At 31.1% G+C, this 14,545-nt stretch overlaps 1 protein-coding gene across 6 annotated transcripts in view; it reads right to left on the minus strand.

Annotated features, from left to right (window-relative positions):
- The window catches only part of LOC111426165 (Rap GTPase activating protein 1), a 71,057-nt gene that overhangs the window by 22,083 nt on the left and 34,429 nt on the right, over positions 1 to 14,545 (minus strand). Inside the window, exon 1 of one of the 6 annotated variants that reach the window (XM_023060555.2) lies at positions 9,871 to 10,313. The exons of the other annotated variants lie outside the window; for them this stretch is intronic. Within the exon in view, the coding sequence (XP_022916323.1) occupies positions 9,871 to 10,023 (153 nt within the window). The 5' untranslated portion in view covers positions 10,024 to 10,313. Of the gene's footprint in view, positions 1 to 9,870; positions 10,314 to 14,545 lie in introns of those variants that run through there. 6 annotated transcript variants of the gene reach the window in all.

Genomic DNA, 14,545 nt, shown 5'->3' on the forward strand with positions numbered 1-14,545 from the left:
TTTCATCAGGATATCTTAAGAATTCGATTTTTCATGATTTTTTTAATAATTAGTATAAAAACTTGCAAATTTTATCAAGTCGTGAAAATATAGGCTGAGTTCAACAACAATTATCTCAAGAACGGATGGATATTCTTAAATGCGGTTTTCTTCATCACAAAGTACACTCTTTCCTCTATATGTGAAGATAATTTCATCAGGATATCTTAAGAATTCGATTTTTCATGATTTTTTTAATAATTAGTATAAAAACTTGCAAATTTTATCAAGTCATAAAAATTTAGGTTGAGTTCAATAACAATTATCTCAAAAATGAAAGGATATTTTTAAATGCGGTTCATCAAGATATCTTAAGAATTCGATTTTTCACGATTTTTTCAAGATAACGCTTGTTTTAAATAAAGAGAAGCGAGAAAACCAAGTCATTTTGGATTTCAGAAAAATACCCGAATATAGCTCAGAACTTTTTTTAGAACAAAAGTTGTAACAAATTTTATGCTTAGCAATATTGCTCTCTTACACTTTTATTCTTAGATGCATAGATATTGAGAAAATTTCAAAAAATATGAAAATTTGGCAAGTTCGTTGTTTTTTCAAATTGTTGATGGTACCACTGAGGAATCGGAGCGTTTAAAAAAAACATTTAGAATTAAAGTTGTAGCAAATTTTATACTTAACAATATTGCTCTCTTACACTTTTGCTCTCAAAGGCATAGATATCGAGAAAAGTACGAAAATATGAAGAGGTGACTTAAAATCTTAGAAAGTTTTTTAGTGCTGCAAAAATTTAAAGAGACATTTTTGGCATCAATTGGAGTTTTAAAAAATAGCTTAGGTTGATTCAAAATTTATCCAAAAAGTGTTTGTTGTTGTCAAAAATTTACTGACATCATTCAACGTTATCATTAATGTTTCAAAACCTTATAAAATCCGATAAAACATTTCAAACTCTTCTTAGAACCCCTCAGAAGCTTGTCTAAAACATTTTGGTACTGTATGAATTTATCTAAAGCCGAGCGAAACCCGATGTTTTCTAGTTCTTGGTCTAGTGTTAGTTCTAGTTTTACACTAGCACTATCACTAGAACTAACACAAGACCTAAAACTAGAATCCGCTATTGATTACACACAGAGATATTGATGCGTATTTGCATCAATATCATGCATCAATGTATTATTTGTTTCTTTTTTTTTGTCATGGAAGAACATTAATGTTGAGAACACAAAGAACAACGATAGGTTCAAATATTAACAATTCTTTTCCCAACCTCACTGGAATAGGAAATACTGTTTATGGTTTTTAGCAAAATCAATGTTATCTCAAGTTTCGATTGGTAGTTAAAAAGGAAATTAAAAATTACTCACAATTAAAAATTAATTAGAGGCGTAGATGTTTTGCCATTTAGTCCGCAGTAAAGAAAAAGTAAAAATTTCCATGTTTTATTTAAAACTTAAGAAATACAGATGAGTTTCTGTTTAGATCCATTTAAATGCAAATCCAAAAGGCGGAAAAAGAGAACGAGCAAAGTTAAAAAAGAAGCTTTAACCAACCGTGGCTTATTTAGATAAAGTACTTTAACGCGAAAATAACTATTTATAAAGCAATTTTCACCGGGAGGTAATTGGAAATAATCAAAGCGAAAATTTCCCATTCTTCTTCCCGCTTCTCATTTAACGACCCTATTGCGCGTTTAATAATGCTACTTAAAACCCTATTTTAGCAGATCATTTACGCGACCCTTCTTTTCAGCACTTATAAGAAGTTATAAGTATGTAACAGATGTATGTGCTGGAATTGTCGTTTTCCTGCTGCCTTTAGAGTTAGAGGAGAGTGCTCCTCTTTTCCTATTTCTGTACCAAAGTATTTTGGTTCACGTCGAGACTCTCAACGCCACTTCGTCTTTTTCATTTCTTTTTCTTTTTGATCTTTCTGTTTTAGAATTTCCGTAATAAATTTAGATCGAAACCCAAAACGAATTAAAAAAGATTATTTAAAAAAAAATAATCCAAAAAAAAACGATTTTTCCGTTTTATTTATAGAACTTAAATGTTGGTGTAATAATAATTACAGTTATGATTAACAAAAACCGGTTTTCTTTACTAAAACTGTTGTTAAATTAAAAGCTTACGTAATAAGGTGTCGAGAGTTTGTAATGATTGTACTTTTCACCTTCGTTCGTGTTCTCGGTCTCGAAAGTATTTTTTTTTGTACTTCTTCGAAATGTTTGAGTGCGTATAAGTGTTTATAAATTTTGTAAATCGTTCGCGCTTAGCCACTAAAAGTTTATTATATCAAGAACGATTCGTATATGGGGATAAGCTAAACATTTCTTTGAAATTCGAACTAAAAAAACTCAGCTAAATCGATTGCACGAAAAATATTTTGGTTAATTTAACGCCTTTAATCGTTTATTTTTTTTTAGTTAATTAGTTTTGATAATTAAAAAAGTTCTTAGTAATTCCTTTTTGTTCGTGATACGATATCTACCACGTTCACATTTTTTCCTTCTTTGTAACGATAACGTTTTTGAAACGATATACGTTTCAACCGTTAAAGTTTGTTTAGTTTTGTTTAAAAGGTTTCTATAAGAAGCGCTACTTATATTATTCGAGAAAATGACGTCAGTAAAGCTATTTATTTAATATTCCAACGTTGTAGAGTTATGGGTTGGGTCATAAAACTTTTTGTTTATCACGACCCAATTTCAATTCTCAATATCTTTTATACTGTATCAATCGTAATTCCTTTAAATTTTGCGTTCTTTAGGATGATGTATCATATCCTATATGATAAAATTAATTTTTGAAAAAAGACTACATATTAACCTAACACCCTGTATAACAAAAAATATCAATACAGTCACAAATACAGGGTGTTTCGGTGACTCGGGGAACACGGGATGACGATTCATGAAAAAAAAATTAGTAAAAGTCCTCAAATTGCAAAGATACAGGCCATCAAAGTTAGAAAAGTTTAACACATTTTTCTAAATATCTTAAACACCATTTATGGTAAAGTGTTGAAATTTGGTACAGTACTAATATCACGTAAAATCATTAGGCAATTTTTGAGTTGGATCGGTATGCGGAAACAATGGAGTATGTCTACTATACATACTCCATTGTTTTCTCCATATTTAGGAACAGCCTGTATAGTGATATGCTATACAGGCTGTTCCTAAAGTTTGTTTGCATTTATTTTTGCAGTTTTTAATAGTAAATTTCGTTTAGAAACTTTTATCAGTCTTAGAGAATATTGATAAAAAGCACAGTTTTCGTATTAAATGCAAAAATGTTAGGCTCCGAATTCAATAACACTAAAAAAAAAAAATAAATAATCTGAATTGTCATAACTATTATGTATGCAACATGTCCAAGTGTAGATTTAGCTAAATCACATTTTTAATTAGTTTTAGTTGGATTAATAAAAGAATCCAAAAACAATAAATTAAAAATCAACATAAAATAAACAAAAAACGACTACACTAACAGAAATAATAGAAAAAGTACATAAAATAGCAAGACAAGTAATAAAATATACTAAAGGAAATGTTCAAAAACTTAGATTTCTTTTTTTTAGTGCTATTTTATAATAACCTAACCATTTTACATCACATTGATTTATACTGTACCAAATTTCAGTCATAGATTGACTAAATTTAACTTTGTGGTAAAAGAGTTATAACTTTGTTCTCCTATTGAGTGTTTAGTTAAAGTTTGTTTAGTTTAGTTTAAAAAGTACCTACCGAAATTCCTTTAAATTTTGCATTCTTTAGGATGATGTATCATATCCTATATGATAAAATATAAATTTTTGAAAAAAGGCTACACATTAACCCAACACCCTGTATAACAAGAAATATTAATATAGTCACAGATATACAAAGTCTTCCTTAAAAAAGGGATAATTTTAAAGAATTTTTTGTACTTTAAGCTATTTAACTAGTTTCGACTACTGCCATCATCAAACCAAAAACAAAAAAAAGAATTTTCTTCAAACTTTAATGACAAGAATCCAAGAAAACCTCTTAAAAACGTTATCTTAATCCTGGGAATAATTTTATAGTCTTACTTCTTTAAAATTCCCCATCTTAAAGTCAGAAATAACAGTATTTCGTTATTATCTTCTAAACCGAAAGTTACCGTTCGTCATCCACCATTGTTTTCAGTACACGACAAGAGAAAATAACAAAACGAAAGAAAAACGCGATTTTTTTTCAATTTCACCGTTTTTCCAAACAGCAACGGGGTCGAAAAACTTTTTTAATTTCCCCGTTTTGCGATTACGAAACAATCCAACTAAAAAGCATCGATTTTGTATTTTTTTGTTGTTGTTTTTCTTCTCGCGTGTAAAAGTATCTAAAACGTGACGACAACGTCAACCATTTTAAACCGTTATTATTACGTTCGATACACATTTTTATCCTTTCCCATTTATACACTTTTACGTAACGCTTATGATAACTGTGAATACAAACTGTTTTTAAAAAAATAACTAAGTTAATTTTTTTTCTAACCGGAAAACGTTAATTCATTCAAAAATAATTCTAAAAGGAGAGCTTTGAGAGACACACACGTGTGGTTCAAAGTGTCCAAAACTATTTATACGTCGAGATCGTTTTTGCTAGAAAGCACCCGAGGATTTAGAATGAATGTTCCAGGTAAAATCTGAAGGGGAAGGGAGCTTTAAAGCGGATGAGGGTGCGCATTGAATTTTAAAGCGATCTGAAGTGCTGCAATAAAGATCTTCGAGTTATACCTAGAGTACAACGTTATTTTAGTTAATATCCTTTAATATTTACGATAATGGTTTACTTAATCAGATGAAACATTAATTATTAAGCGGGTTGAAATGCGATTAATTTTTTAAAACGTTTCACCTCTCGTCGCTACAATTTCTTCCGAAACCGAGCGAAAAGTCATAAACATCCCGAACCGTCTCACTCGAAAACGTTTAAACTTTCAGAAGAGTTTCGAAACCGAGCTGTGGAGGATTGTATTTTCCACTTGAAACTTGTATATCTTGTAGGTGCGGGTTTTGCTTGACCATAATAAATCGTATCGCGTACCTTGCCTGTTATTTACGATTTAACAACCAGCAACCCTCGAAATATACGCGAATAGGAAATTTACTACGAATGGTTTTGTTGCGGGGGAGTTGGAGGAAATTCTCTCCCCGATACGAAGAGAATCGTACCAAAAAAAATGAAATGGGGGGATCGATTTTCGATTCACTTTACAAAATTGGGGGGGAAACGCGGTTAATTTGAATCTGAGTGAAGGGGTGATTCTCGTTGACGATGGGGTGGTGCAATTAAAACCTCGAACATGATCGAACATGTCGTTTAACGATGTGTTGAATATAAAAATATCCTCAAATACACTTTTTTAATTGAATCATCGCCAAGAATTTTTTAAACAGAATCAAAAAAATAAAATAAATAATAATAAAAAAAGATTACATTATTTTGACCGCTTCCAGTTTGTAGTAAAACAGCGACGTTTTTATTTCCCCATAAAAATCCAACCCATAAGAACGTTTCTTATAAACAACAGATAAAAACCGACGATTTCTTCTCATTTTATGTTGCGTTTCACGACATTTACAATCCCAGTATTTCTCAAAACAAACCGCCCAACACTTTTAAACTTTGCAGGAAAAAAAGTATTCAGTATCGAATGATTTTCAATTATTGGAAAACACGAACGGTGAAAAAAAACTTACGCTTTCAAATCGAAATTGAACGCGGTAAATTCACGATAAAATATCATTCATTAAACAACAACGCGAGGAAAATTGAACAATTTGTACTGATAACAAAATGAAAAAATGTTGGTTTGTGGAATCAATATTGACGTTTATTTATTTTTTTTTAATTAAAAATAACTGGATTTCTTAGGAAATTATCAAATTTTAATCATTTATTTAGGAAAGAAACCTTGAAAATCTTTAATTTCGATGGTACATGATGAGGTCGAATTTGACCCTTTTGAGTCAAAATAGTCAAAAAAGATATCAGACCAAGACCAAAAAGGAAACATGCCAGAAGTTAGCGAAGAAATTAGAAATGTAGAAGGAAAAGATAATGAAAGGCAAAAAAAGGCTGCAGAAAGAAGAAATTTTTAGAAGTTTTATTAACGGTTGGAAAGAAAGTGGTTGGAAATATACCAGAAAAAGTCATAAAGAGGAAGAACTTAGAAACAGGCAAAAATCCTAATTTGATCCCTTTCTTCTACGTTCCATCCACCATTCGTAATACAGTTGATGCCACCCTTACACAAGGACAGATGAAGCCCATGCAGATTCTCCATGTATCTCATAATGGCTCAAATTTGCTTAACAGACCTTCTGGTTTATATCTGATCACATTAAGACAAAGCAAATTAGAAGACATTTTTAGAAATTCATGGAAATCGTTAGAAATACTTAGAAAACCTTAGTTGTGTTTTTGAAAATCATGGGGTTTTCCAAAATTATGAAAATTGTTAGAAATACTTAGAAAACACTGATTAGTCTCTGAAAAGTAAGTCCCAGGAAGATATAAAGTGCCAGATGTTACTGATTTTCTAAGTAGTTATTCTTTAAAACCCTAAAATCATATTGTAACTTAACTTATTTTAAATCTCTCGATTACTAGAAGAGATATTAAGATATTATAAGATTTTGCAATCAATTTTTGATTAAATTAAAACTATCTAACGGTTAGCTAATATTCCTTGTGTTGGGTTGCGTCGAGACTCGCGGCATAACCTCCAAGTTTCTAGTTTTACTGTTATTTCTGCCAACAATCATCGTAAAACCCGTCAAAATTGCTTTCATTTGATACTAAATGTGATATATTTGGGTTAAAAAATAAAAAGGTTCGGTTATAAACTGTCAAATGTCAAAATTAAATATAACGATTTTATAACGAAAAATTTTTTTTTTGATTTTAATGTGTTTTTTTAATATAAATAGGCAGAAAATTAAAAATGCTTTAAAATGAACCCAAACTCGACTTATTTATCTCAAACCGTTATCGAGATATCTTAATTTTTAGCAAAACAAAATGGCGATTATTTAATAATAATAATAATAATAATAATAGATATTTATTAACCCCATTATATGCAAAATGAATTACAAAAAAGAACCTACAAAATAAAAAACAACAATAAAAAAGTAACGTAATCGAACAAAATATCAATTAAACTAAATTTGGAGCTAAAAAGGACCAAGTCAGTTAAGCAAGAATGCTAAACTGTTTTTCATTGGCCCTTGAATATAAAAAAAAAATATATAATACATCATAATGATGAATCGAAACCCAACCCAGCACCAAGTCAATTGCCACAGTGTCAACTCAGAAAATTGTAATTTAACGAATTAAAATGAAAAACAAAAGGTGAAATCATAAATCATAAAAAAAAGTATTAATGATATTAACGATGACTCATATTTGACATTTGACAGTTTCTAACCCAACTTTCTTATCTTTTAACCCAAACGATTGTATGTTGTTATCAAACATAATAAGTTTGGTATCAAATGAAAGCATTTTTGATTCTTATTACGATCATTTCAACATTTATCAAAAAATCGTAAGATTTAATTTTGACATTTGATAGTTTCTAACCTAACTTTTTCATTTTTTAACCCAAATATAGCAAGTTTGGTATCAAATGAAAGCATTTTTGATTTTTATCAAGATCATATTAATATTTCTCAAAAAATCGTAACATTTAATTTTGACATTTGACAGTTTCTAACCTAACTTTTTCATTTCTTTAACACAAATATAGCAAGTTTGGTATCAAATTAAAGCATTTTTGATTCTTATTAAGATCATTTCAATATTTATCAAGAAATCGTTATTTAATTTTGACATTTGACAGTTTATAACCTAACTTTTTTATTTTTGAACACGAATATATCAAGTTTGGTATCAAATTAAAGCATTTTTGATTTTTATTAAGATCATTTCGATATTTATCAAAAAATCGTTATATTAAATTTTGACATTTGACTGTTTCCAACGTAACCGTTTCATTTTCTACCAAAATATATCAATAGTACGGCAATGATGACATTTCAGGATGTATAAAAGCATATTAGTTTTTATGGAAAAAAAAATTGTTTAAAATGTGATTTAAAATCGATTATTTTAATACAAAATTATGATATCTCTGCAAGATGGCGCTATATACTGGTATAAAAATCGATATTTTTGAGGTTATCTTAATAATTATCGATAGTATCAAAAATATTTATAAACAATATTGATACAGAATTCAATTATAAACAATTTTTGTTAATACCATTTTTCGAAATAACATAATTTTAATTTCCCACTGAATAGGACGTTTTCCACATTAAAATATTTATCGAAAAATGTTTCGTATAAAATTTGTTTAAAATGTGATTTAAAATCGATTATTTTAATACAAAATTTTGATATCTTTGCGAGTTGGCGCTGTACACTGGTAAAAAAATCGATCTTTTAATTTCCCGGTGAATAGTATGGTAATAATTGACATTTTGAAGCTTATTATTCTTTTCATCGACAAAGTTTGAGATAATATTTCTTTAATGCAAAACATAACAGACAATTTTTGTAAGATTTTATCCTGAGGATGTTCTAAATGACCGAAACGCGTAACACATGAAATAGAATTATTAATCCTTTTCCAATAAAGATTGTATTCGACGTTATGAAGGTAAAGACCTTGATCAACTTAAATCGGTTTATTTATATCATATCCTCCAAAAAGCGATTATAATCCGTTAAGATTTTTGTGCGGAATATAAGGTCGGAAATCCTGTTATACTTGTTCTTACGAAAATGTCCTACTTTTAAAACGCACGAAAAAATTGCTAATAAATAATTTTGGGGGTGTTTCGAATGTTTGAACATTTGATGGACGCAATTTTTTGTCATATTTACATATCCGTAGTTATTCGTCATCTTTTTACCATAAAAAGAGTCTTGTTTAAAAAGTCGGTAGTAAATTTCGAATCCAAGTCACGTTTTTTCCTTTCAACAAAACGGAAACGGTATACTGAGTGTTGTTTAAAAATAGAGAGAAAGAGAAACGTCGCCGATGGTCGAAAACTGAGCGGCTGTTAGCATCTGTGTAGTAATTGCCGTCGTGTGTGGAGATCGATTCTTCCTCTCTCTCCTTTTCTCCCACACACTCTTCTTTTTCTACTCGGATCGGTTTTCGTTTTAACTAAAACGGAGTCGTTGTTGTTGTTTAATAGCAAGAAAACGAAGCAAGAAAGAGGCGAAGAAATAAATATATTTAGTTATTTACCAAGTCTCGATACCACAACGACGTTCACTTCTACTACTTAGATTTGTGAAAGTGCCCCACATCGATACCATTTCTGTACCGCAACCGCACACGGCACCGACACAAGAAGTTTTTATTTTAACCCAATCGCTTTGAAGGCGAGAAATACTATTTATCATTCGAGTTTCGACTTTTAAACTTCCTTATGTGTCTATTAGACGCTTAAGTGACCGCTTTAAGTTCAAACGAACTTTAAGGCAAAATACAAAAGAAAATTTCGTAACTTGATACTTTTTTTTCTTTAAAAGATAGAAAAAAAGTCAAAAATAAGAATTATTATATACAGTCGATTCCGCTTAATTGGGACACTGCTTACTCGGGTAACCCGCTTATTTGGGACAAATTTCAAATTAATGAGTATATATTTATATATATACATATATATGTGTATGTGTATATGACAGATGGTTCTTTGTGACCCTTTGCCTTTTACGCCACCCACCTGCCGAATAAAAAATTTTTATTCGAACCCAACCCAACGATTCAACTCTATACACAAAAAAAAAATAAGGAAAGAGCCTAATTAAAAATGCGTCACCTGCAGTGCACTTCCTCTGTTTAACGTGTCCGTCGTAGTTGTTGTCCTGGTGCCGGTAACCGGCTGCTCTTTCCATCGAAACACCCCCATAACAGCCTGTTTAACCCAACCCCTAGGTAAGGTATTCCTTTCCGAATCACTGAAGTTCCTCATCAAGAAACGAACAAAATACAAAATCACCAATCACCTTATTCGTATTCTCGAATTAATTTTTAAAATAACTATAAGAATTTTTCTTTTAATGTTTTAGTTTGTGGTAAATAACGAAGTCATTAAAATTTTTATTCACTTAAAACAAAGTTTTACGCACAAAAAGCGTTGTTAAAATTAATAAGTACTATTCGCGTAAAAGACGACGTCTCGTCCGATAAATGTATTCGCGCGAACGAAACATGGGCACAAAATACTTCCTTTCTCGTTTGCGTTCGCGAATCAACTGAAAACCGAGAGAGCGCAAGTGGAGAGACTGCCAGACAGGCGGCCGTGGAACGAATGAAACGACCAATAAGAGGACGAGAACAGCACGAGTCGGGTGAAATCGGGTAAAGTCGGATGCGCGAAATTTGAATTAATTTTAATAAACATAGTATAAATGTCGAGGTGAGACATATTCAGGATAATGTTGAGAGGTGTGCAAAGATGTTAGGAAGCATATTGAAAGATGTCAGAGACAATGACGTCGAAATGTGCTAGGCACAACATTGCGGAGAACATCTTAGACGATATTCCTCAATATCAATTAAGAGTTCCAAGCGACGATATCGTTGTGTGAGACGGTGTTTATTCACGATAACATTTGGGTTGTTATAGACATGTTGAATTGTGTCAAAAACAATACCCAAGACAATGTTGAGAGTTATCAGAGACAATACAGAAAATGGCAAAGATGATGTTGACATTGAGAGATGTGCAAAGTTTCCAGAAGAGATGATGCAGAGGTATAACTGATGTCTCAGACTATATTAAGATATGATAAAATAGTACTAAATCTGATGGTTCAACAAATTCTGTCATATTTTCAAAGTTATCGTCGAGGAATGCTAAGTACAATATTGAGGAATATCTGGTTTGATTTTGCAAGTCACCTGGGATGCATTGATGTAATTCCAGGACAATGTTGAGATGTCAGAATGTTATCGAGAAATGTTCGGGACGATATTAAGGGCTTTAATGATGTTGAGATGTGTCAAAAAAATATTGAGAGATGTCCAGGATGATGTTAATTATTTCCAAGGGTGATATTGTGGGTTATTCAAAAATATTGGGAGGATTGTTTGAAAATCTCCAAAGATCAAAGTAGACATGAAGTTGTTATTGCTGATTATCCGAGCCACTTTATTTTATGATTAAGAAAATCCTTTAGTGCGAAAAAAAGATGACGCTGATACAGTTTCTGTCGGAATAAGGTATGTCAAAACGATATTGAGGCATGTCCAGAAACATCTTCTAGTATGTCAGAACGATATTAAGCGAAGTCCGGGACGATATTAATTAAGCTATTACAAATAATGATATAGAGGGATACAAAGGACTAAGGAATTAGCGTTTTTTAATTTTATTACCCGTGCAAATGATATATCTCCATTCGTTGGAAAAAATTAAAAAGTACGAGCATATATAAAAGTAGAGGACCATCCAATTTCGAATGGAATGGTGTGTATCATTTACATCCATGGTATAGTGTAAACGAATAAATTGTGCTCTGTGTTTGGCCATAAAACTAAAAAATGGATATAGCGAAAATGTGGCTGCTGCTAATAAATTACTAGCCGTTAAGTTTAAATATTTAACAGCTATAAAGACCAAGATATTCAGACGGCTCTGATTATTATATCATTGACCGGACAGAATGAATTTTTGTTAGTAGCAAAAAAGAGAAAGATGCAATTAAAAATGCATTTCGTACGGTACCGGTTTCGAGTAAATACTCATCATCAGCCGAATCGCCATATTGGTTGTGTAGGGAAAGATGTTGTTTAAGGCGTTGGCATGGAATTATTCAGGTTGAGGCGTATCTCAATTAATCCCTATTATTATTATTATTTTATGGTAGCAGAAACAGATTTTTTTTAAATGATTTAATATTTTACTTAATAATTAAAAAATCGTTCTAATTTGATAAATCGACATAAAAATATTGAGTAAGATTATTTAAAATTATTATTCACGTTATAACCATGAAATAAAAATTCGTTTTGTCCTACATAACAACCGTTTTGTTAACATTTCGATTTATTAGCTGAGTAAACGCAATCAATTTCAACATTGGTGTAAACTTTTTAAAAAATTCACTTCGTAATAACGCGAGCAGATAAAATTAAATGCTTTACTTATCCAAAATCGTATTCATTTCGAGAGATATCTTTAGGAAAATCGGTCGAAAAACATAAACACATTCCGTAACGTCAACATAAGTAGTTGGAATTTATGCCTCATATAACTCTTTCTCACTTTGTCTTTATTTCTTTACGTCAGTTATCCTGTTTATTTATTTTAAGCTAATGTGTATTTGTTATTATTATACTATAGTCTATACTCTATTTTTTAATTCGGAGGAGTAAAATGAAAAAGCAACTTTTTTCAAAGCTATTTTTTTGCGGGAGTTTTAAAAATAAACTAATTACGAATTTAATTACTTATTTGTTTAATCTACTTACTTTGATACCATATAAAATGTAACATTTCAATATAATTTGACATTATACTAAAATTAACGGATTAATATGGGGAAGGCAGTGTCCGTTATAGCTCAATAAAAATATACAATAATTTAGCGTTGAATAACAAATAAAACTAGACTAATACTAGCACTAGAACTAACACTAGACCTAGAATTAGAAACATTCCGGTTACCTATACCTCTCTTAAGACGGCTGGTAGGGCTAGTTAGCAGGATTTTAGGTTTTTATTGAAATAAAACTAGAACTAACACTAGACTAGAAGAACTAGAAACATTCGGATTTAGCCGCACGTCTTTCAAGACAGCTACTAAACCCGAGTGATTCTAGTTCTAGGTCTTGTAGTAGTTCTAATGATAGTGCTAGTGTAAAACTAGAACTAACACTAGACCTAGAACTAGAATCATTCGGGTTTAGCCGTCTTGAGAGACGTGCGGCTAAATCCGAATGTTTCTAGTTCTCGGTTTAGTGTTAGTTCTAGTTTTACACTAACACTATCACTAGAACTAATACAAAACCTAGAACCATTCGTGTTTAGCCATACTGAGAACAACTCGAATTTTCTTAGTGTAATTTTTGCATAAAACTGACCAATAGGAACTCTTCTTTTTGGCGCTTCAATTTGAAAACATTAATCAGAATTAAAAAATAGAGTTTAATTCATTCTTTATCATCCGCACAATAAAATCGGTAAAACGTCATTTTTTAACAATTATTAAACTAGCTAGGAAATGTCCGTTTTAAAAGGTCCTTTAAAACGTTTTCAACCGTAAAATTCGCTTTCAATTCGAACATCGAACGAACGGAAAACGTTATTTTATTCAACGTCGACTCTTTTCACCGAAGAAAACGGTTCTCGATTAGTTTTCTCTCTCTCTACTATTTTAACAACCTTTTTCAAAGTTTATTTTTTGTTTAAAAAGTTTTTAACATGGTGATCTTTTCGAGAATTTCTTTGCGTTTCAAAACACAATTATGAGAAGTTGAGGTAATTTTATTCAATTAGAGCGGTAATAACTAAGGATTGGCTCGAGTTATTACGCGAGTGATGATGGACAAACAAATTACAAAATACCGTTGTAATCTTTTTTCTTTTAATAAAATTATTTGACGAAGTACAACTTAATTCCACGACTTTGTCTTCTCCTGGGAACTTAAAAACCATGATAACCACAGACATAAACACAGGTCAAAAGCGTAGGAAACAGGAATCATGGTCCGCGGATCCATTTCCTTTCCGCTTTTATCCTTTCCTTTTCCATCCTTTTTTTTAGTTCCCATTTCATTCTCACACACTTCCTTTTGGTTCCCTCTTACTGTGGTAGATATAAAGGTATCAAAGTTATCCGCGTGCGAACAGGTAGTCCGAAACGAGCATAAAGGGGGACTTTGAGTCCCCTCACAGTCACGATATTTGATTACGCGAGTCCCTTTGTCGAAAGGATAAGACTTGGTATAAAGAGAGAAGAACCGGAAGGGAAACGTGACCTAAATACTATATATTTTGTATGGAATTGTAATATTACAAGATTTTCTTTTGTATTTGTTTTTTTTTTTTGATTGTTTGAAAAATGATTTCCTGGTTGAAAAGAAGGAAGCGGACGTTAGTAATGCGATGCGGCAGGAAAATAAGTGAGTAAAAAAGGTATTTCTGAGATAAATCTTGCAGGAATTGAACGCTTTCGATTATGATGGGTGGAACAAAAAAATAGGATCGAAGGAATATTGAAAAATGAAACTCCCTTTGATGGATGATTATAATAGCATCGGGCGTTGCATCATTTTTCACCAAAACGACGTAGATTTCTCTTAAAACAACCATATTTCAAAGGTACATTCAATTTAACCTTCCCAGAAGAGAAAAGTCCAGGTAATAAAAATTGATTCTTCAAGATTTTACGGTTAATCTCATTCATTTCAATTGGTACTCAGGTAAAATTTAAAAACCTTTTCTTTTCTTAAAATCCCCAGAAGTAATCATAACGAAAAAAAAAAAA

The sequence above is a fragment of the Onthophagus taurus genome, chromosome 5, assembly GCF_036711975.1.
Source record: "Onthophagus taurus isolate NC chromosome 5, IU_Otau_3.0, whole genome shotgun sequence".
NCBI lineage: Eukaryota > Metazoa > Arthropoda > Insecta > Coleoptera > Scarabaeidae > Onthophagus > Onthophagus taurus.